We start from the raw sequence: 24,955 nt of genomic DNA, 5'->3' as shown, positions 1-24,955 counted from the left end.
CAGATCTTCCTGTCACATTGCAGATACAGCTACGGCTCAGACACAGCTACGGCTAGGATGCAGCTACGGCTAGGATGCAGCTACGGCTAGGATGCAGCTACGGCTAGGATGCAGCTACGGCTAGGATGCAGCTACGGCTCTATCTATAAGATGGACATATAGCTGTATCTAAGCTATTGCTGTATCTAAGCTATCACTGATTCTAAGCCACCGCTGTATCTAAGCTACAGCTGTATCTAAGCTATCGCTGTATCTAAGCTACAGCTGTATCTAAGCTACCGCTGTATCTAAGCTACCCCTGTATCTAAGCTATCGCTGTATCTAAGCCACAGCTGTATCTAAGCTATCACTGATTCTAAGCTACAGCTGTATCAAAGCTACCGCTGTATCTAAGCTACAGCTGTATCTAAGCTACAGCTGTATCTAAGCTACAGCTGTATCTAAGCTATCGCTGTATCTAAGCTATCGCTGTATCTAAGCTACCGCTGATTTTAAGCTATCGCTGTATCTCAGCTACCGCTGTATCTAAGCTATAGCTGTATCTAAGCTACCTCTGTATCTAAGCTATCGCTGTATCTAAGCTACAGCTGTATCTAAGCTATTACTGTATCTAAGCTAAAGCTGTATCTAAGCTACAGCTGTATCTAAGCTATTGCTGTATCTAAGCTATCGCTGATTCTAAGCTACTGCTGATTCTAAACTATCGCTGTATCTAAGCTACAGCTGTATCTAAGCTATCGCTGTATCTAAGCTACAGCTGTATCTAAGCTATTACTGTATCTAAGCTATAGATTAGATAAAGATATATCTTGGATGCAGATATAGATATAGCTATAGCTATATCTAAGCTATAAGATGGACAATTATTTCCTTTTTTCCCCAGGGGGGGTATTAACATTATAATGGGGACTTGTTGAGGGGGCCAGGGCTGTAATAACAATCCCCAGAAGCGGGAGGGGAACGTGTAAACTGGCCCAAGTGAGGGAAGGAGCCAGACACATACCCTGCTGCTGGTGCTGCTGCTGGAGAAAATCTATCACCTCGGCTCTGGTAAGTATCACACATGAGCAATCGCTTACCATCACCGAGGCTGTGTGAGGAGAGGGAGAGAGGGGCGGGCACCAAAGGCTCTGACGTCTCGTTTACAGAGCCGGGCCACTCCCTCAAGCAGGGAGACGGCTGTAAACGAAACGTCATCAGCAGAGCAGAGCCGAGGCAGTGTGAGGAGAGCTGGAGGGGGGAGGGGGGAGGGCACCAGAGGCTCTGACGTTTCGTTTACAGAGCCTGGACACTCCCTCAAGCAGGGAGAAGCTTGTAAACGAGACGTCAGTGCCTGAGCAGGGTTGATGACGTCGGGGGTCACATGACCCAAATGTGAACTGGCTAAACAGAGCAAAATAGCTAATGTAAGTGATTTACAAAATAGTTTCATATAATACTATAAGAGTTATTAGCATAAATGTATTTAACTCGGATAACCCCTTTAACTATTATATTTTTGCGTCAGGGGTGCAAAGATGGTGCATTGCAACCGCAAAAAAATCGCTATAGATCACCCACAGAATTAACAGCGAGATTAATTATAAAATTTCTGTGTCAGGGTTGCCAAGATGGTGCATTGTACCCACAAAAGATTGCTATAGGTCACCCACAGAATTAACAGCCAGATTATTTATTAGATTTCTGTGTCAGGGGTGCAAAGCTGGTGTTTTGCACCCACATTATAAATAGCCAGATGAGATTCCTAACACTTTTCCTCACTTCAGCTGCCTGCTTCCTGTCCTTGCAATACTCAGAGCTGATGGGCGGTTCTACACGTGATCCAGCTTTTATAGAGGCTGGGTCACATGATGCACGGGCCAATCACAGCCATGCCATTACTAGGCATGACTGTGATGGCTTCTAAGTGCCCACAGCATAAAAGTTTGTTGATTGCCTGCCCTGCAGCCTTTCAACAAGCTTTATTAAATGCCCAAACACCAAACTCGAAAGCAAACTTTTACATATCATGTTCACTCAACACTATTTATAACCAATATCCATAAAATTCCGAACATCTCACTCCTGTCTTCAAGACTTTTCTCAAGCTGCATCAGTTCTCTGAAATGCCCTACTCCAAGCAATTAGGTTAATTCACAACATCCACAATTTTAGGAGCTCCCTAAAAACACATATTTTTAGGGTGGCCTATCACATCCCTAATCTAACTCTTCTCCATTCAACCCCCTTTAAACATCATTCTTCTGAACTTGATCCATCATCCAACACTATCCACCACACCGCATACACTCAGAATCACTAAGAATATTGTCTGGTGACTCCCCTATTTTGTTAAGATGGCTGGACTACTGTACAAAATAAGCACATGTTACCATTTGTGTCATTCCTATCTCCAGATAGATTGTAAGCTGTAAACATATCATAAAAATGGATATAATGCATGTCCTTTTGTCAAATATTCTATAATGGGTGCATAAAGAATCCCTAAAGGAGAATTCATTTGAGTTTGAAGCCACAGGAGGTTCGATAGTGAGAGTACAGGTATGTACTAAAGACTACCCAACGCAAACATGACAAAAATATATATTAGGCATTAAAATTCCAAAGAGATTGTAACTGAAAAAAATGAATGAAAATGAATCAAAACAAAAGGTTGTAGGCTTTATACATATACTAATTCATTTTTAAAAAGAATTATGAACAAAATTTTTAAATACTGTAGATCATTCACAAGTATTTAATGAGCAAATGCAATCACGGACATATCAATCACCTCAAGGCATGAAATATGAATTATATGTCTCACATTATTAACCCCATATATATTTAGGAACTTGTATAATTAAAAACACTTTTTTCATTTAGTCAGAATATTAAATCAGTCCATTGAATGAAGCAAACCCTATAACAATCTCTCTCTCTCTCTCTGAAAAGTATCCACTTCCCTGCCCTGCCAAATATTTTCCCTTTAGTCATATGATGCCATTGTTGGTTGTTTATCTATCTCAAAATTTCTGCTAACTTCTCCTCATAATATCTTGAGTTTTCGTCTAAATCCTCCCAGGGAATAAAGGCTTCTTGTTCCCTCTTTTGCTCACTTTTCCCTTCTTCATCCAGAACCATGTCTGGCTCTACAAAATTCTGCCATACATGCAAATAATCAGCACTCTTCATCATTTGCAGTTGGCAGCCAGCAGAGCTTATGCCCCGTAGGGCACCACGGATTTCAGATTCTTCCCACTGGAAAAGCCGAGCGACTACGAAACGTAGTTTCACTGTCTTATTCTTTCGTAGACATCGTGCAATGCAGGCTGCACAATTTACACAAGGGCTAGATGACACATAACAGGTGACGTTGATAGCACCAGAACTGAGAAACTGTGGCAGGACAGTAGAGACAAAAGCTTCCTCTGCATGGGCTGAGACATGCTCATCTTCCAGGTACCCACGAAACACCTGGCCTTCTCCTCGTTCTACAGTGTAGCATAATAAAGTTTTATTCCGCCCAGAACTGTACTCCACATTCTTGAACTGGAACATAAAGGAAGAAGCTGGGATGCGGCTCCTAGGAGTAACAAATAGAAAAAAATATAATAAGCATTTAAATTTAGTGTGCTAGACTTTAGGTAGACTTACAGCTGTTAATGTATGACTCATATTAAAGACATTGAATCATAGTAAATAAATTAATGAAAAAAAAATATTTTTATATATATATATATATATATTTATAGAGGTATAGTATATGACAATACATTATGCCTATTATTGCTAGGTCTCTTTCACATGTCTGTTTCCATGATGACATCTGTGACGACAAGATGGTCGGTGGTTCATCCTTGAAGATGTCGAAGAAAGATCCATGTTTGGTAAATTTTTCCGTTTTTTGCCCTCTGTGTGTCATTCGTATTCCATGGACAATGCTAGGCTGAAAATTTGTTTCTAGAGCATGTCCTAGCAGCAATCCGTGAAAACCATAGGCCAAACACGGATGGCACCCGTGTTGTGTCCAGGGTTTTTACAGACCCATAACTATAATGTCTGTGAGGGATCCATAATCACAGACGAAAATAGGGCATGCTTCCGTACTGTAACCACAGACAACAAACGTCACTGATTCACTGACCTGTGAAAGAGGCCTTATTCATATTTAGAAGGACGAATTCCATATCCTGGGGCAATATAATCTAGTGACTTCAGATACTCTTCTGTTTGTCATAGTCTATAACAGAATTCCTCTCTCACTTGTGTTAGGTTATCTTAACATTTGTACATAATTCCTAGCTTGCCTGCATTCTTGTCATTGTGGAGATACATGAATGCAACCACTCAGTTAAGTATTTTGTGCCATTGACATCATGTTCAGGATAGCAAAATGTTTTCTTTGTGTGATTGTGCTGCCCTGGAAGGAGCATCTGTTACTTTAACCTCCGTGTGTCACAGAAATTTTGAAGATATTTTTAGATCTGCTGTAGGCTTCTCTTATCATCTGTCACTGCTAATCTCTAATATCCCCTGGCAAAAAAAAGTCTTGTCAAGCATACTGTGGGTTATTTCAGCAAACACCACCGCTTATATGGGGGTGAGGGGGGGGGGGGGGGGGGGGGGGGGGGGGGAATAGGAATCAGGAAAAGGCAGCATTTAGAAAAATGATAGAGGTTATTAAATAATTATGTAATGAGCGAGCACTCATACACTTGGCAACCAAATTGACATGTGCAGAAAATATTTATTATATCCCCATAAAATACAAGTAATAAAATTTATAAGAACAATGTAGCAATAATATACAACATTACAATCACATATATTGTGGTAGATATGATCAACACTATATTCATATGACTCAATAGTGTCGATAAATTCAATAATATATATCACACCAAGAAACTTCAAGTATATGCTGTTATTTGGGAAAGAGGGGGTATTATCTTCTAGCGCTCTATCCCAATTTGGGAAACTGAATGTCACTGAAAATGTTGTAGGTGTATTCACTGGGAGCGCAACATGTTCATAATGTGTCCACAGGAATCCTGATAATGTGAAAAGTCTCTTATAGCATATCCTTTTAAGCTCGATATGAGCTTTGGATTGAAGAAAACTTTAAATCGATATTTGGCTTACCGTCAAGCGTCTGCTGTCTCCCTATTGCTTCAATGGAGCTTTAAATATTTGCCGGCTTATTCAGTCGCTCCATACAGCAAGCTGGTTTAAATTTCGCGGGAGTTCCAAAGATCGCGGGAGTTGCCACTCTGTTCCGCAATTTCCTTTGGTGCAGCTTTCGACGATAAGAATAGTTAATCCTTTACTGTAGAGATTTTCTTCTGTATGGCCATACAGTATTATCGGAGGCTTTTCAATGCAGGTACATCACTTGTTTCACCATACGCGTTACGGGTAGATTCACTCTCCCTTCCTCAGTGGACCTCAATGACCACTGAGGAAGGGAGAGTGAATCTACCCGTAACGCGTATGGTGAAACAAGTGATGTACCTGCATTGAAAAGCCTCCGATAATACTTTTTTATGATATGCTAATGAGGGTCCAAGGTGCCCAGAGGGGCGTTTTTTTGCCTCTCCGGTGCCCAGTGACGCCCCCCTGCAGTGCTCAAGAACGCCTCCTGATCCTGAAATAACCTCCCACAGCCCGGCAAACAGTTCCGCCCCCTCCCCACGTCATAGTCTACCTTCTAGAAATGCCCCGTCCTTCTTCCTGTCGGCGGCCAGAAAACTTGCGCAGGCGCAGTACCGCCTGCGCGATCATCAACCTCCTCAGGGCAACAGCGCTCAGGTTACATCACTGGGCTTGGCGCATGCCCAGTGAGACTTTTGAGGCTGTTGCCCTCAGGAGGTTGATGATCGCGCAGGCCGCAGGCAGTACTGCGCCTGCGCGAGTTTTCTGGCCGCCGACAGAAAGAAGGACGGGGCATTTCTAGAAGGTAGACTATGATGTGGGGAGGGGGCGGAACCGTTTGCCGGGCTGTGGGAGGTTATTTCAGGATCAGGAGGCGTTCTTGGGCACTGCAGGGGGGCGTCACTGGGCACCGGAGAGGAAAAAAAAACGCCCCTCTGGGCACCTTGGACTCATTAGCATATCATAAAAAGGGCTTTTATATCAAAAGGACAAAACGAAATAAAGTAAGAAGAAGACTGCTGGAAATAAGGTACTTTAGTGAACATAGCGATGGTGACAGCTTAAAATGGTAAAAGCAGGTGACAGATTCCCTTTAAATGTGGGTTTGTTTTTAAAGGAACTATTTAGAAAAATCTATTGTACAGTGTTATGCTTTGCCCAGGGTCAAAAGGGGGAGTGTAAGCAAAAGAAGTCATACACCACTCCTTCAGGTCCTACAGTTTTTTTTTCTAGAATGTTCCTTTAATCCCTTAGTGACAACCAATAAGTTTTTTACAGCGGTCACTAAGGGGCCTTAGGCTGGGCTGCCAACTCTTTACGGTGGCCCAGTCTAAGCAATGTACATGAGAGCCCGTGCTCCTGATATAACAGCCCGGAAAAGCAGGAACACAGATCCAGGCCATTTAACCCCTTACATGCCATGGGACAATGGGACCCAACGAATGTAAACGGTTACAGAGGGAGTGGAGTCTCTGTCTCCCATCGGCACTCTGCAAAGGAGATTGCAGGGTGCCGCGAGGTGTGTGCATACAGGCCAGAGCCTAGTATAGGCTTCAAGTAAGCCTCCAATGTTTTCCAGCAGGCTATGAGTCTCTGGTGCAGCCTGCAGGTCAATGTCAGTATAGAACTGACATAAAAAAACGATGCACTATAGAAATAGTGAGGGAGAGTTATAAAACAGTTGGAAAGTAGAACTGGCTTATTTGCCCATAGCAACCAAAGGAGTTGTGAAAAAAGAAAGGCGAAATCTGATTAGTTGCTATGGGCCAGTTCTACTTTACACCAGTTTGATAAATATCCTCCAGTTATTGTATTTTAGAAGTGATCAAAGATCGCCTATTATAATCCCCTTGTAAGACAAAATAGTTAAAGTTTAAAAAAAAAATATGTAAAAAATTCCAATAAAAATGCTTTTTTTCCATTGAAAAAAATGCTTTTCTATGGACAAAAATTTGAAAAATTAAATTTACTCCACATTTTTGGTGCCGACACATCCATAACAACCTGTACTATACAAATATCATGTAAATTATCCCATACAGTCAATTCTGTAAAAGAAAAAAAAAATAGCAGAATTGCTTCTTTTTGCTTAACCTCCTAACAGTCATGTTAAAATTGGAAAAACCCTCACAAAAATGACACTTTTTTATTGTAGATTTTTAATGTGTGTCTGCAGTAAACCTTTTTGGCGCACAACTCAGGGAACACTATTGCATTTTTTACCCCTTAGTGACATAATTAATTTTAGCCTTAAGGACCAATAATATTTTCCCCTTTGTGTTCTACTGTAGAAGTCATAACTTTAAAAAAATTTATTCTAAATTATTTTTATTTTTCTGGATTAGTTGTAGGTTTTTTAGGAACCATTTTGGGGTGTATATATAGTGTATAAAATAACTTTTATGATTTTATTTTTAAGAGGGAAAGATAAAAAACTTTTTACATTATTTTGTGGAATTTATTTACGGCGTTCACTGTATGGTAAAAACAACATAATTTTATTATTTGGGTCAGTACAATAATGATAATGCCACATTTGTTTTTCTTTCCTCCTGCAGCTTTGCAACTGCTCCCTCTCCTCCTCCTGACTGAAGGGGCTGCTTTAAATGCTCATATCTCTGGTTTGGTAGAGATATGGGCTTTGTATGCCAGAATGACAGCATTATCTTCAGTACAAGGGAAGATATCACTCTTAGAAATAGGGATGCAGTAAATGTAGCTAAAAGTGAAAGTAAAAGCAGGTTTTACTCCTGATTATTCCCAACTCGATTTGTAAAATTGATATTTCCTGTCTAGCTTGGACTAAGCTGTCATGAAATGCCAGCTTTCAAACAAGACCAGTTGGATGCTTCTAGCTGCTACCATTAAGGAGATATTAACAGCTAAAGCAGCCCACCCCCCTCCACTTCTGCTAGAGGGCAGAACAGTTAAGTACTTTCCCACAGCTGGGTAGAACAGTTAGGTGATTATTCATCACAAAAAAAAGGATCAAAAAGTGTTATATGTCCCAAAATGGTACCGATGAAAACTACAAATGTCCTGCAAAATTAAAGCCCTCACACAGATTTGTAGGAAGAAAAATAAAAAAGTTATGGGTCTTGGGATACAACGATGCAAAAAAATTGTGGGAATCATTTATTAAGCTGTCTATAATATAATATATATATATATTAAATATGTCTATATTAGGCATATTTCAGTCGCAGGTGGCATGGCAACTGATTGCAACTATCTGCGACTTCTCCCCGCTCACACCAGGTCTAAAACTGTGGGCGGGGCGTGGGCTGGGAAGGGGACGAGCTGGCAGGCCCAACTCAATTACCATTTTTTACTCCTCATTCAGGAGTAGAAAAAGGTTTAAATGTAAAAGCTAGGAGACTGTGTTACATTTAGAACTGGTGGAACTTAACATAACTAAACAAACACCGCTATAGTGCTTCATTAAGACTGGCGTCTAAAACGCCAGTCTTAATAAATGTTCCAATTTATTCTCTGGGTTAGTAGGATTACAGTGATACCAAATACATATGTTTTTTTTTTTTTTACAGTTTACTACTTTTGTGCAATAATGTCCCCTTTTTTAATCTGAATAAAGTTATATCAAGTTATTTATGCTGAAAAAATGAATGCCGCAGAATTTACAACATAAAAACTCTGTGGCAGTATTTCTATTTTGTCCTTAGCCCCCACCAGAAAGAGTTAATAAAAGTTTATCTGTAAGTTATGTGTAACCCAAAATGGCACCATTAAAAATTACAACTTGTCCCGCAAAAACAAGCCCGATATGGCTACTTTGACTTCAAAATAAAAAAGTTATGTCTCTTGGAAGGTGACGATGAAAAAATGAAAAAATCTTTGTCAGTAAGACCCATTGTCATTAAGGGGTTAAATTCTGCAGCTCTAAATGCTCAAAGAAGATGGCATTGTTGCTGTACTCGTACATTGCTGCTTAAAATAATAATTCCTTAATTTTAGGAAAATTGGTTTGTATCGGTTTAACCAAATTGGTACTTTTTATAGAGTAAAGCCTCATGCAGACATCCGTGGAACATGCTCCATGAGATACCGGACTGGCATTTCAGGAGCGCACGGCATCATAGCAACCAATGACGCCGTGCGCTCCTGCAGTACCAGTCCGGTATCTCACGCACCGTGTTCCACGGACGTCTGCATGAGGCTTAAGGCAGGGTTTACACATTGCTTTTGAATGGTCCAGACATCACCACCTTACTATCCAGAATCCCACAATGTCTATCTTCTATATTATCCTTCTTCTCCTTTCGCTTTCTAAAACTTAACATGGATAAAACAGAATTCATCATCTTTCCCCCATCTTGCTCAACCCCCCAAACAGACCTATCTATCACGATCAATGGCTGCACACTCTCCCCGGTCAACCAAGTCCGCTGCCTTGGAGTGACCTTGGATTCTGCCCTCTCCTTCCGACCGCACATCCAAGCCCTTTCCACCACCTACCGCCTCCAACCCAAAAACATCTCCCACATCCGTGCTTTCCTTAACTTTGAATCTGCTAAAATGCTTGTACATGCCCTCATCATCTCCCGCCTAGACTACTGCAACATTCTCCTCTGTAGCCTTCCATTTACCACTCTCGCACCCCTCCAATCTATCCTCAACTCTGCTGCCCGACTAATCCACCTCTCACCCTGTTACTCCTCTGCCTCTCCGCTCTGCCAATCCCTTCACTGGCTCCCCATTGCCCAGCGAATTCACTTCAAAGTACTAACAAATACATACAGTACAAGGCTGTCCACAACCTGTCCCCTCCCTACATCTCTGAGCTACTTTCCCGATACATCCCCACATACACTCTCCGATCCTCACAAGACCTCCTTCTCTCCTCTCCTCTTATTACCTTTTCCCACAATCGCCTCCAAGATTTCTCCCGTGCATCCCCCACACTCTGGAACTCGCTACCCCAACATATCAGACTCTCACCTACAGTGGAATCCTTCAAAAGAAACCTGAAAACTTACCTCTTCAGACAAGCCTACAACCAGTGACCCTGCTGCCTCTATACCGCCATGACCAACTTCACCCGCACCTACTGTGTCCTTTTCCCATACCATGTAGATTGCAATCCCTCATGGGCAGGGCCCTCTCTCCTTCTGTACTAGTTTGCAACTCGTCTTGTTTAAGATTAGTGCAATTGTCTGTATTATGTATGTATACCCCTTTTCATATGTACAGCGCTATGGAATGAAAGGCGCTTTAATAATAAATAATAATAATAATAACATTTTAAATACGCAATTACAGACACAGCATAAAAAGCGATTGCATTTAAACTTGAAACATGTTAAATCCATATATTAACCACCTCCGGACCGCCTAACGCAGATTCGCGTTCCGGAGGTGGCAGCCCTGCGCAGAGTCACGCATATATGCGTCATCTCGCGCGAGCCGAGATTTCCTGTGAACACGCGCACACAGGCGCGCGCGCTCACAGGAACGGAAGGTAAGAGAGTGGATCTCCAGCCTGCCAGCGGCGATCGTTCGCTGGCAGGCTGGAGATGCGATTTTTTTAACCCCTAACAGGTATATTAGACGCTGTTTTGATAACAGCGTCTAATATACCTGCTACCTGGTCCTCTGGTGGTCCCCTTTGTTTGGATCGACCACCAGAGGACACAGGTAGCTCAGTAATATGTTGCACCAAGCACCACTACACTACACCCCCCCCCCTGTCACTTATTAACCCCTTATTCACCCTTGATCACCCCTGATCACCCCATATAGACTCCCTGATCACCCCCCTGTCATTGATTACTCCCCTGTCATTGATCACCCCCCTGTAAAGCTCCATTCAGATGTCTGCATGATTTTTACGGATCCACTGATAGATGGATCGGATCCGCAAAACGCATACGGACGTCTGAATGGAGCCTTAGAGGGGGGTGATCAATGACGGGGGTGATCACCCCATATAGACTCCCTGATCACCCCCCTGTCATTGATTACCCCCCTGTCATTGATCACCCCCTGTAAAGCTCCATTCAGATGTCCGCATGATTTTTACGGATCCACTGATAGATGGATCGGATCCGTAAAACGCATACGGACGTCTGAATGGAGCCTTACAGGGGCATGATCAATGACTGTGGTGATCACCCCATATAGACTCCCTGATCACCCCCCTGTCATTGATTACCCCCCTGTCATTGATCACCCCCCTGTAAAGCTCCATTCAGATGTCCGGATGATTTTTACGGATCCACTGATAGATGGATCGGATCCGCAAAACGCATACGGACGTCTGAATGGAGCCTTACAGGGGCGTGATCAATGACTGTGGTGATTACCCCATATAGACTCCCTGATCACCCCCCTGTCATTGATTACCCCCCTGTCATTGATAACCCCCCTGTAAAGCTCCATTCAGACGTCCGCATGATTTTTACGGATCCACTGATAGATGGATCAGATCCGCAAAACACATACAGGCGTCTCCCTGGAGCCCTCCGGGGGGGGGGGGGTGATCACCCCATATAGACTCCCTGATCACCCCCCTGTCATTGATCACCCCTCCTGTCATTGATCACCCCCCCTGTCAGGCTGCATTCAGATGTCCGTATGATTTTTACGGATCCACGGATACATGGATCGGATCCGCAAAACACATACGGACATCTGAATGGAGCCTTATAGGGGGGTGATCAATGACAGGGGGGTGATCACCCCATATAGACTCCTTGATCACCCCCCTGTCATTGACCACCCCCCTGTCATTGATCACCCCTCTGTAAGGCTCCATTCAGACATTTTTTTGGCCCAAGTTAGCGGAAATTTTTTTTTTTTTCTTACAAAGTCTCATATTCCACTAACTTGTGTCAAAAAATTAAATCTCACATGAACTCACCATACCCCTCACGGAATCCAAATGCGTAAAAATTTTTAGACATTTATATTCCAGACTTCTTCTCACGCTTTAGGGCCCCTAGAATGCCAGGGCAGTATAAATACCCCACATGTGACCCCATTTCGGAAAGAAGACACCCCCGGGTATTCCGTGAGGGGCATATTGAGTCCATGAAAGATTGAAATTTTTGTCCCAAGTTAGCGGAAAGGGAGACTTTGTGAGAAAAAAATAAATAAAATCAATTTCCGCTAACTTGTGCCAAAAAAAAAAAATTCTATGAACTCGCCATGCCCCTCATTGAATACCTTGGGGTGTCTTCTTTCCAAAATGGGGTCACCTGTGGGGTATTTATACTGCCCTGGCATTTTAGGGGCCCTAAAGCGTGAGAAGAAGTCTGGGATCCAAATGTCTAAAAATGCCCTCATAAAAGGAATGTGGGCCCCTTTGCGCATCTAGGCTGCAAAAAAGTGTCACACATCTGGTATCGCTGTACTCAGGAGAAGTTGGGCAATGTGTTTTTGGGTGTCATTTTACATATACCCATGCTGGGTGAGATAAATATCTTGGTCAAATGCCAACTTTGTATAAAAAAATGGGAAAAGATGTCTTTTGCCGAGATATTTCTCTCACCCAGCATGAGTATATGTAAAAAGAGACCCCAAAACACATTGCCCAACTTCTCCTGAATACGGCGATACCACATGTGTGACACTTTTTTGCAGCCTAGGTGGGCAAAGGGGCCCATATTCCAAAGAGCACCTTTAGGATTTCACAGGTCATTTACCTACTTACCACACATTAGGGCCCCTGGAAAATGCCAGGGCAGTATAACTACCCCACAAGTGACCCCATTTTGGAAAGAAGACACCCCAAGGTATTCCGTGAGGGGCATGGCGTGTTCCTAGAATTTTATATTTTTTGTCACAAGTTAGCGGAAAATGATGATTTATTTTTTATTTATTTTTTTCCTTACAAAGTCTCATATTCCACTAACTTGTGACAAAAAATAAAAACTTGGCAAAAGACAACTTTTCCCATTTTTTTTATACAAAGTTGGCATTTGACCAAGATATTTATCTCACCCAGCATGGGTATATGTAAAATGACACCCCAAAACACATTCCCCAACTTCTCCTGAGTACGGCGATACCACATGTGTGGCACTTTTTTGCTAGGTGGGCAAAGGGGCCCACATTCCAAAGAGCACCTTTCGGATTTCACCGGTCATTTTTTACACATTTTGATTTCAAACTACTTACCACACATTTGGGCCCCTAGAATGCCAGGGCAGTATAACTACCCCACAAGTGACCCCATTTTGGAAAGAAGACACCCCAAGGTATTCGCTGATGGGCATAGTGAGTTCATAGAAGTTTTTATTTTTTGTCACAAGTTAGTGGAATATGAGACTTTGTAAGAAAAAAAAATCAAAAAAAAATCATCATTTTCCACTAACTTGTGACAAAAAATAAAAAGTTCTATGAACTCACTATGCCCATCAGCGAATACCTTAGGGTGTCTACTTTCCGAAATGGGGTCATTTGTGGGGTGTTTGTACTGTCTGGGCATTGTAGAACCTCAGGAAACATGACAGGTGCTCAGAAAGTCAGAGCTGCTTCAAAAAGCGGAAATTCACATTTTTGTACCATAGTTTGTAAACGCTATAACTTTTACCCAAACCCTTTTTTTTTTTACCCAAACATTTTTTTTTATCAAAGACATGTAGAACAATAAATTTAGAGCAAAATTTATATATGGATGTCTTTTTTTTTGCAAAATTTTACAACTGAAAGTGAAAAATGTCATTTTTTTGCAAAAAAATCGTTACATTTCGATTAATAACAAAAAAAGTAAAAATGTCAGCAGCAATGAAATACCACCAAATGAAAGCTCTATTAGTGAGAAGAAAAGGAGGTAAAATTCATTTGGGTGGTAAGTTGCATGACCGAGCAATAAACAGTGAAAGTAGGGTAGGTCAGAAGTGTAAAAAGTGGCCTGGTCTTTAAGGGTGTTTAAGCTATGGGGGCTGAGGTGGTTAATAGCCTATGCAGTTTTTACAAGTGAAAAAGATTGATTCAACATGTTTCAACTATAAAAAAAAACACAGCTGCATACATTTTTTGCTATGCATTTTAAAAAAAAGAACACAAAAGCAATGTGTCCTATGTATGTAAGGCTCAGCCCTATGAAGTGACGTACTGTATTGCTAATAGACGCAGACCAGGCAGTTGCTATGAGGCCTGTGAGTTTGGGGGCTCGGGTGACCTGCCTGGCTGCCTCTGAGGGGGAGGGCTGACAGTTTACGGTGGGGACTGAAGCCTATGCGGTGGGTCTCGCGGAATTATCATGTCATCGCACAAGACCTGGTACAGGAGGTCACAGTGATGTCATCATGATCACCTGTGCCTGGACATAAGAACTCAGGCCACATCGCAGGTGGCGGCAGTGTGCGGAACACAGGTATTTATTTTTTTTAATGTATGTATGCTGGCAGTACTGAGGGGGGCGGGGCAGATCATATATATATATATATATATTTGTGGTAGGGGCTGAGGTGTACGTCAGCTTGGAGTTGGGGGGGGGCCTACCACCCTCCAAGATCTATTATGGCTGAACTGTGCCTGGAGCCAGAGCGGGGTAGGCCTGTATATGTGGGCCACCCAAGAGAGTGGAATGAAGAAAGAAGGGTCGGGAGGGTGGGGCCTGAAGCGACCGTCCTGGAGGTGAGGTCGCGAGGGAATAAGTAGGCCGGCAGCCCCGCCCACAAATGCAGGCTGTAACCAGCCTTAATACTTGTGGTAGGGGCTGAGGTGTACGTCAGCTTGGAGTTGGGGGGGGGCCTACCACCCTCCAAGATCTATTATGGCTGAACTGTGCCCGGAGCCAGAGCGGGGTAGGCCTGTATATGTGGGCAAGAAGATTACCAACACGTTAGGAGTGAAAAATGTTTATTGAGTAAATGAGGCATCTTACAAGGCCAATGAACCAAAAGCCCTGGCAATCTCGACCTGCGGGTTAGGTATGTACCTGGCAAAGCATGAAGAACGCCAGCGCCCCATTCTGCGGATAATATGCGCGGGAACCCGGTGTTTAGAGGCCGCAGAGGCGGCTCCTATACGGAAAGAATGCCCTGAAATCGTGTCTGGGTTATGCCCTAGCCCTGCTGCTAATGCGCGAACGTGGGACATGAACTGGGATGCGGAGAGAGGTCTGCCCTGGAGGGGAAGTAGCGGATCTTCTGGTGCTAGAGGAAGGAGAAACTCGGTCAGGGCCTCCAGTACCTTGACGGGGCACCAGGAGTTTGATGTGGGAAAGAACCTAATCTCGACGGGAGGACCTGATTGGCTAGTCTTGGATGAAGGGAGAAAAAGGGAAAACTGGTCACCTTGACGGACGAGATGGCGTTTAAGGAGGGTGGAGCGCGTCAAGGCACTGGAAGTAAATTCCCCTGGTCTTAGGAAGCCATAAAACCCGAGATATATTGCAGCCTTGATGACAAGGCTTGCTGGGTGCCCAAAGGGGAAACCGTCTAGGGCTAGTGACAGACTTTGAAATAACTCCCCAGAAATCGGCTGTCTTCGCGCTACTGGGCATGGGCTGGTTTTTTGTATGCCCCTAAGGGTTGCCTTTACCGCCTGGTTGGCCAAGATTGATTGGCAGGTGGGATCGGCAAGCAGTCTGTAGTGCTGGACACCTGCTAGGTACCCCTTGATGGAATTGGAAGTGAGGTGTAGGTGGAGATGGCAGTGGGCGATGAATGCCATGACAAAGGTCACATAGTCCTGGCCGTTCTGCGGGTGGCTGAGCATGAAGCGCCGGAACGCCCTGTAGCCCGTGAGATAGTTCCTGGCGGTGTTCTTAGCCAAGGATCCCTGGACCAACTTCTTTGCGGATGCCACCAGCTGTCCTAGTCCATGGTCAGGAGGCTCAGGGGGGGAACGGGCGTGCCCACCGGATCTGCGTCTGGCATTGTCTGGAAGAAGACGGTGTAGTTAAAACGGGACAAGGCGTCCGCTGCCACATTCTCAGCCCCCGCGATGTGGGAAGGGAATATATGAAAGTTGTGCCGGAGGGAAAGCCAAACCAACCTGCGGAGGAGGGACATGATCCTAGGAGATTTGGCCCTGCCTTTGGAGAGAACCTCTACCAGGATTAGGCTATCCGTGATGAAAGCTACGGGTTTGTTGGCCCAGAGGGGGCCCCAGACCTGGGCGGCCGCCACCAGCGGGTACAGCTCCAGAAGAGGGGAAGATTTGAGGGACTCGCCATCGAGGGAGAATTCCGCCGGCCACTCGCCAACCAGCCAGTGTGGGTGAAAAATGGCCGCAAACCCGCGAGAGGCGGCGGCGTCGGACTGAATCCTTGGGGAAAACGCATCCAAGGAGGGCACGAAAAGGGAAATGCCATTCCAGGAAGTCAGAAAGGAGTGCCACATGAGGAGATCCGCGACCGCTTGGTTGTCAAGATGGACGACGGAATCCTGGTCCTGTGCCGAGGGGAGAAGAGAGAGGAGCCTAGACACGAAGGATCTCCCCTGGGGCATGATCCGGGAGGCGAAATTGAGGGAACCCAGGAGAGACTGCAACTCCAGCTTGGTAAGAACCCGGGAGGAAGCCGCGGAGGAGACTGCAGCCCTGATCCTAGACAATTTCGCCTCCGGTAGACTAGCTTCCATGGCGACGGAATCTAACACGATGCCCAGGAAGGTGACCCTCGTGCTAGGGCCCTCGGTCTTGGAAGAAGCGACTGGAACCTGGAGACAGGAAAACAGCTGGAGGAGGACGTCCAGCCCGGAGGCTTCACCCCGGGGGTCTTGGACAATTAAGTAAGTCGTCGAGATAGTGGATGACCATATCCAAACCCCCGTGGTGACCCAAGATCCAGTGCAGGGCGCCCGCGAACTGGTCAAATAACCAAGGGCTGCTCTTGGAGCCAAAGGTAAGTCTATTGGCAAAATAATACTGATGACCCCACTTAATGCCGTAAAATCCCCAGAGATGAGGTGCGATAGGAAGCAACTTGAAGGCATCCGCTATATCTGCCTTAGCGAGAAGGGCCCCTCTTCCTGACTGCAAAATGAAGTTGATTGCTTCCCCTATGGTGGAATAGGACATTGTGAACTCTTCCGATGGAATCAGGGAATTCAAGCTGGGTGTGGAGGACATATGGGGCGCAGACAGGTCGTAAATTAACCTTTTTTTATTTGAGGATTGCTTGGAGACTAACCCGATCGGGCTAATCCTCCAGACATCAAAAGGGATGGAGTCGAATGGGCCCAGCAGGAACCCTTTCTGGACTTCTGTCAACAACAAGCTGTCGACTGCGCCCGGATCGTGCATGGCTGACTGCAGGTTTTTCCCCTCCCAGGACTCAAGAGGGAGGGCAATCAACCCAGTGTGGAAACCCCTCCTGAAAGGAGGAACTGGACCAGATGCTGATCGGGGTGCTCCTGTAAGAGGACAGCCAGCAAGTCGACGTTGATGTCGGCTAGTCACGACTTAGAGGGTTTCTTCGGACAGGAAGAATGGGGGTGAGCCCTAAAGCACAGGGAGCAGACGTGTAAGGCTCTGCAGCTGCCGAAACCGCACCCGCCTGCATTAAAATTGTTGCACACCTGGCTCTGTCCTAGGAACACGATGGGCCTGCCCAACTTGTCCACGGACGGCTGGCTTCTTTGGCCGGAAGGACCCGGAAGGGCCCGGTCAAGGCCCGGAGTGGCCAGCAAGGGGCACCAGTCGGCCGTGTGCAAGATGGACTGGCATGTCGTGCAGGTGGGAGCTCTCAGCCCGGCGAAGTGCCGGAAAAAGAGCTCCATGTCCAATATGGCCCAGTTGGTGACAAACTGAAACTGGACCAAGGCTGTCGCAGCCTTGGCGGAAAATGAACGATGATAATCGTAAAAATTAAAGCCGCCATATTTGTATCCCATATCCGTCAGGCGGTAAAGATATGTATCCAGTTCCTCCCGCCTGAGCGGATGGGCTGAGCAGATCACATCGCGATAAAGGCTAAATGCCAGCACGAACTCTGGAATAGAAAGCTTTCTATTCAGGCGGGCATCTTTGGCCCTGAGCAGCACTGCAACCTCCCCGCAGTTAATAACTCTATTTTCGGCCACATCCTGGGAAGCTATCAGGATGGACGCCAAGTTAATGTCCTTCCCAGCTAAAATGTCCTTCTTGATACCCTCAGGGACAAAGTAGGCTGGGGCAACAACAGGACCAGCGCTGAGCGTACCCAACACAGGCTCCTGGGAAGACGAGGGAACAATCGCAGTGATTGCGGACGGGGGATCCTCTGAGCCACGAGACTCCAGCTCCGCAACTCTGGACTGGACGTCCGCCAAAGAACCGACGAGGCTGCTGATGGTGGCTTGCAGCTGGTGCAGCGACAGCTGGATGGAAGAGAGGGAAGACTGGGAATTGCCGCTCCCTGGCTCGGTCCTCAGGAGGCGATAGAGTTCCGCCTTTCGGGCCGAAGCTGGATGGGGAATACCCTTCTTATTCAGCTCGGCGATGAGTTTAGGGACAGTCCAACGCCTGAGAGATGGGCTCCCAGCGTGCCCTGAAACTGATGAGCCGGGACCCGAGAAGGAGTCCTCAATATCCGATGGTTGTGACATCTTGAACCTGTTAAAGAAAAGTCAAAACAAACAGAAGACAAAGGGGAGGAGAGACGAGAAGAAAGAGAAGAAAAAAAAAAAATAATAATAATTTTAATAAACAAAGGACCGGCATGAAATGAGGAGAGAGGCGTGAAGAAAACGTGATCCTACCCGAGTCGCGCAGAACTGGAACTTGCTACAGGAGGGTACTGGAGAGAGTACGGGGAAAAAATTACCTGTGGACGTAAGCAAAGACAGGCACGAATAAACACCGCTTTAGGAGCCGACCAGCGAAAGAAGAAAAGAAAAGGAGGACCAAGGTGGGGAACAAAGATGGGAGAGGACCGTGGACGAGAGAGGGACCATGGGCGAAATGCAGAGTGCTGGGAAAAGGCCGGAAAGTGCCGAGGGTGGGGGCGGGTGAACAGGCGACGAGAGGAACTGAACGCCTCTGGTGCCTGCTGGAAGGACCTGGGTGTACCGAGTGAAAAATTCTAAAATAGGCACGTGCCGTGACCACGAGGTGACCCGAGCGAGCAGGAGCACGGAAGGCGAGAAACGGGACCTGGTGATCCAGGAGGAGGCAGACCGGAACAGATGCCTGTGCAAAGCAGGAAGGAAAATGACCCTAGCCACAGGAGTTAACTGAGAGGTGTCTGGCCAGGTGGACCTGACGTGCTCAAGAGCGCTTATAAGGAACGTGAATGGGTGAATCAAGGACGACAGGGACAGAGCGAGCCTGGGCGATCCAGGACGACAGGGACAGAGCGAGCCTGGGCGATCCAGGACGACAGGGACAGAGCGAGCCTGGGCGATCCAGGACGACAGGGACAGAGCGAGCCTGGGCGATCCAGGACGACAAGGACAGAGCGAGCCTGGGCGATCCAGGACGACAGGGACAGAGCGAGCCTGGGCGATCCAGGACGACAGGGACAGAGCGGGCCTGGGCGATCCAGGACGACAGGGACAGAGCGAGCCTGGGCGATCCAGGACGACAGGGACAGAGCGAGCCTGGGCGATCCAGGACGACAGGGACAGAGCGGGCCTGGGCGATCCAGGACGACAGGGACAGAGCGAGCCTGGGCGATCCAGGACGACGGGGACAGAGCGAGCCTGGGCGATCCAGGACGACGGGGACAGAGCGAGCCTGGGCGATCTAGGACGACGGGGACAGAGCGAACCTGGGCGATCCAGGACGACGGGGACAGAGCGAGCCTGGGCGATCCAGGACGACAGGAACAGCGTGAACCTGGGCGAACCAGGAAGACAGGGACAGAGCAAGCCTGGGCGATCCAGGACGCCAGGAACAGAGCGAGCATGGGCGATCCAGGACGACAGGAACAGAGCGAGCCTGGGCGATCCAGGACGACAGAGACAGCGTGAACCTGGGCGAGCCAGGAAGACAGCGATAAGGTGAGCCCGAGCGAACCAAGAATGATACGAGTCTGGGCGACCCAGGATGACAGAAAAAGAGCCTGGGCGAACCAGGAGATAGCGAAAACGAGCCTGGGCGGTCGCGGTAGACCACCTATGACATGTGAGAGCAAAGCGACACTGTGGAGATAGTACAATAACATATGCAAGATACCTGGAGAACCCAGAAACTTGAAGAGTCGCTACCTGGCTGAACGGGAAGTCTGGAACCCTGAAACCGCAGTCCTGTTCATATGGGAAAAAACTTATCAGCACCCAGACATGACCAGAGAAACAAGAAAACCCTGAGCTTGACATGGTACGAGACAGCCTGAAAACAGCATTCCGAGCACGAAAGGAAGGCCTGATTAAGAGCTATACCGCCCTCCTCCATGCACGCGCCAGTCCGGAAAGCTGGCAGAGCCCCGCCTGAGCACAAAGGGGGGCCCGGCAGCAATGCCAGGAACCCGAGCACGGAGGACAGCCCCATGCCACTAAGCCCTGTAATGTGCCCCGGAGGGTGACACATTAGTGGAGCCGACCACGCGTGCACGGGAGGCGACACCAAACCAACGCGCCACAAAATGAGCTCACAGGAAGGCGGCAAGGGATGCGGAGGTGCACGCGTGCACAGGAGGGCGGCACAATAAGTGTTATGGACATGGCAATGAGCGTCAGGTGGGGATGGTATTGAGGTATATGTCTATGCATATAGGGAACCACATAACATTGGGGAACCTGCTGGATAAAACAAAGACATGAGCAAATTGAACATAGGCAGCAGAGCAGTGCGTGCCTTTTTTTTTTTTTAAACCAAACTCTAGCTCTGCTACACCGCTGAAGACCTGAGGCGCAGGGGGAGCCGAGCGGAACAGTCCGCCCCCACCTGAAGCGCTGCGGGCGCCGGGCCCGCCGAACCCCGCTGTGGATAAAACAGACCTGACAGGAGGAGGCTTCCCCGGGGCTGGAGAGAAGAGAAGGACCGGCCGAGCCCGGCCGGGCGATGCACGAACGCTGCCCCCAGCCGAGGCAGCCCAGGGAGCCGAGACTTACCCGGAAGTGACACGACCGCGAACCGGAAGTGACGGGGCGGAACGGAGAAGCCAGCCTGAAGCGACCGTCCTGGAGGTGAGGTCGCGAGGGAATAAGTAGGCCGGCAGCCCCGCCCACAAATGCAGGCTGTAACCAGCCTTAATACATATATATAAAAAAAGAAAAATATATATATATACTACAGAGGGCACATTCTACACATGGGGTCATTCTGTATATTACAAAGGGGTGCATTCTATATATTGCAGAGTATTCACCCCTCTTGACTTTTATCATATTTTGGTCCCTCAACACCTGGAATTAACATGGATTGTTTGAGGATTTGCATCATTTAATTTACAGAACATGCCCACAACTTTGAAGATGTTTTTTTTTATATTTATTGTGAAGCAAAAGACAAATATGCCAAAATAACAGAAAAAGTCAATGTGCATAACTATTCACCCCCTAAAGTCAATACTTTGTAGAGCCATCTTTTGTGGCAATCACAGCTCCAAGTCGCTTTGGATAAGTCTCTATAAGCTTGCCACATCTTACCACTGGGAGTTTTGCCCATTCCTCCTTGCAAAACTGCTCCAGCTCCTTCAAGTCGGATGGTTTTCGCTTGTGAACAGCAATTTTTAAGTCTGACCACAGATTTTCTATTGGCTTGAGATCTGGGCTTTGACTAGGCCATTCCAACACAATTACATGTTTCCACTTAAACCAGTCAAGTGTTGCTTTAGCAGAGTGTTTGAGGTCATTGTCCTGCTGGAAGGAAAACCTCCATCCTAGCCTCAAATCACGCACAGAGTGATACAGGTTTTGCTCAAGAATATCCCTGTATTTAGCACCATCCATCTTTCCCTCAACTCTGACCAGTTTCCCAGTCCTGGCTGCTGAAAAACATCCCCACAGCATGATGCTGCCACCACCATGTTTCACTGTGGGGATGGTGTTCTTTGGGTGATGTGATGTGTTGGGTTTGCACCAGAAATAGTGATTTCTTTGATGGCTAAAAAGTTCAATTTTAGTCTCATCAGACCAGAGCACCTTCCTCCATACATTTTGGGAGTCTCCCACATGCCTTTTTGCAAACTCACAACGTGCCTTTTTGTTTTTAGCTGAAAGTAATGTCTTTCTTCTGGCCACTCTGCCATAAAGCCCAACTCTATGGAGAGTATGGCTTATTATCGTCCTATGTACAGATACTCCATTCTCTGCTGTGGAACTCTGCAGCTCCTCCAGGGTTACCTTAGGTCTCTGTGCTGCCTCTCTGATTAATGCCCTCCTTACCTGGTCCGTAAGTTTTGGTGGGTGGCCGTCTCTTGGCAGGTTTGCTGTTGTGCCATGTTCTTTCAGTTGGTTATGATAGATTTGATGGTGCTCCTGGGGATCATCAAAAATTTGGATTTTTTTTATAACCTAACCCTGACTTGTACCTCTCAACAACATTGTCACTTACCTGTTTGGAGAGTTCCTTGGTCTTCATGGCAGTGTTTGGTTAGTGATGCCTCTTGATTAGGTGTTGCAGCCTCTGGGGCCTTTCAAAAAAGGTGTATATATGTAATGACAGATCATGTGACACTTAGATTGCACACAGGTGGACATCATTTCACTAATTATGTGATTTCTGAAGGTAATTGGTTGCACCAGAGCTTTTTTTGAGCTTCCTAACAAAGGGGGTGAATACATACGCACATGCCAATTTTCTGTTTTCTATTTCTAAACAATAGTTTTATTTATATATTTTTCTCATTTCACTTCACCAGCTTAGACTATTATGTTCTGATCCATCACATAAAATTCAGATTAATAAAACATTAAACTTAAGGCTGTAATGTACCAAAATACGAAAAAAGTCAATGGGGGGGAATACTTTTGCAAGGCACTGTATATACTACTGAGGGGGCCATGACATATACTAAAGGGAGGCCATTATACATATATACAAAATGTACTCAGGGGGCCTTATAGGGGGGTACTCTAGGGGTGCCGAGGGGGTACTATAGGGGGTTATTATAACTACAAGGGGCAGTGCAGTGGCACTTTATAAATACTGGGGCTACTACAGGGGGTATTATAACAACTAGAGACATTATAGGGGGCTTTTTTACTACTGTGAGGTCTATGGGGTGCCTATTCGATTGGCCTTATTACTACTGGGGGCTTTGAAGGTATGCCTTATAGAGGGCCCTTGTTACTGCTGGGGGCACTATTGGGGCTATTTCTCTACTAGGGGCACTGTAGGGGGGCACTATTACTATTGGGGAAGTCTGGGAGCACTGGGATTATGGTACTGTTATTTCTGTAGGATAGTATTTTGAGGCATTGGGGAACACAGCAGGCACAGTATTGGAGGCAGCAGCAGGGTGACGAAGTTGGGGACTTGGGGGGCTAATAGAAAAGTGAGGAATCTAAGATGTACATGCATCAAATTATGCAGGGACAAAACGTGGCTGAAATAATTTGTTGTGGTATTTTGGTCCAAATGGAGAAGATGAGGAAAGAAAACATCTACATCAGAGGAGACATCACTGGATGTAAGAGGTGTGTGGTGCTGTATTCTCCTGTACAGTATGTGTTACAGCACTGTATGTAATTACATATGTCTTTAACAGTAGGGCTGGGAGGAGAGGTTGGATTGAAAATTTGGCATCGGGCGGAGAGGGCACAATTTAATGTGACATATAAACTGTACCACTCAATTTAAAAACAAACTGAAATCTTTTAGGTGGAGGGAAGAAAAAAAAAAAAACTAAAATAATGTGGTTGCATAAGTGTGCACACCTTCTTATAACTGGGGATGTAGCTGTGTTCAGAATTAAGCAATCACATTCAAAATCATGTTAAATAGGAGTCAGCATACACCTGCCATCATTTAAAGTGCCTCTGATTAACCCCAAATAAAGTTCAGCTGCTCTAGTTGGTCTTTCCTGAAATTTTCTTACTCGCATCCCATAGCAAAAGCCATGGTCCACAGAGAGCTTCCAAAGCATCAGAGGGATCTCATTGTTAAACGGTATCGGTCAGGAGAAGGTTACAAAATAATTTTCAAGGCATTAGATATACCATGGAACACAGTGAAGAGTGGAGAAAATATGGCACAACAGTGACATTACCAAGAACTGGACGTCCCTCCAAAATTGATGAAAAGACGAGAAGAAAACTGGTCTGGGAGGCTACCAAGAGGCCTACAGCAACATTAAAGGTGCTGCAGGAGTATCTGGCAAGTACTGGCTGTGTGGTACATGTGACAACAATCTCCCGTATTCTTCATATGTCTGGACTTTGGGGTAGAGTGGCAAGATGAAAGCCTTTTCTTACGAAGAAAAACATCCAAGCCAGGCTACATTTTGCAAAAACACATCTGAAGTCTCCCAAAAGCATGTGGGAAAAGGTGTTATGGTCTGATGAAACCAAGGTTTAACTTTTCGGCCATAATTTCAAAAGATATGTTTGGCGCAAAAACAACACTGCACATCACCAAAAGAACACCATACCCACAGTGAAGCATGGTGGTGGCAGCATCATGCTTTGGGGCTGTTTTTCTTGAGCTGGAACTGGGGCCTTAGTTAAGTTAGAGGTAATTATGAACAGTTCCAAAACCAGTCAATATTGTCACAAAACCTTCAGGCTTCTGCTAGAAAGCTGAACATGAAGAGGAACATCTTTCAGCATGACAACGACCCAAAGCATACATCCAAATCAACAAAGGAAATTTGCCATGCTGATAGACTCATACCCAAAAAGACTGAGTGCTGTAATAAAATCAATATGTGTTTTAACAAAGTATTGGTTTGCATACTTATGCAACTATATTATTTTATTTTTATATTTTTTCTTCTCTCTACCTAAAAGATTTCAGTTTGTTTTTGAATTGAGTTGTACAG

The 24,955-nt window shown here is 45.8% G+C and overlaps 1 protein-coding gene across 1 annotated transcript in view; it reads right to left on the bottom strand.

Moving 5' to 3' along the window:
• Positions 1-2,715: 2,715 nt before the first annotated feature.
• The window catches only part of APOBEC2 (apolipoprotein B mRNA editing enzyme catalytic subunit 2), a 36,370-nt gene continuing 14,130 nt past the window's right edge, over positions 2,716-24,955 (bottom strand). The window contains exon 2 of the mRNA XM_040424186.1: positions 2,716-3,565. Coding sequence (XP_040280120.1) covers positions 3,001-3,565 — 565 coding nt within the window. The 3' untranslated portion in view covers positions 2,716-3,000. The remainder of the gene's footprint in view (positions 3,566-24,955) is intronic.

The sequence above is a fragment of the Bufo bufo genome, chromosome 3 (assembly GCF_905171765.1).
Source record: "Bufo bufo chromosome 3, aBufBuf1.1, whole genome shotgun sequence".
In the NCBI taxonomy this organism is placed as follows: Eukaryota; Metazoa; Chordata; class Amphibia; order Anura; family Bufonidae; genus Bufo; species Bufo bufo.
This window is presented reverse-complemented; position numbering and strand designations above follow the sequence as displayed.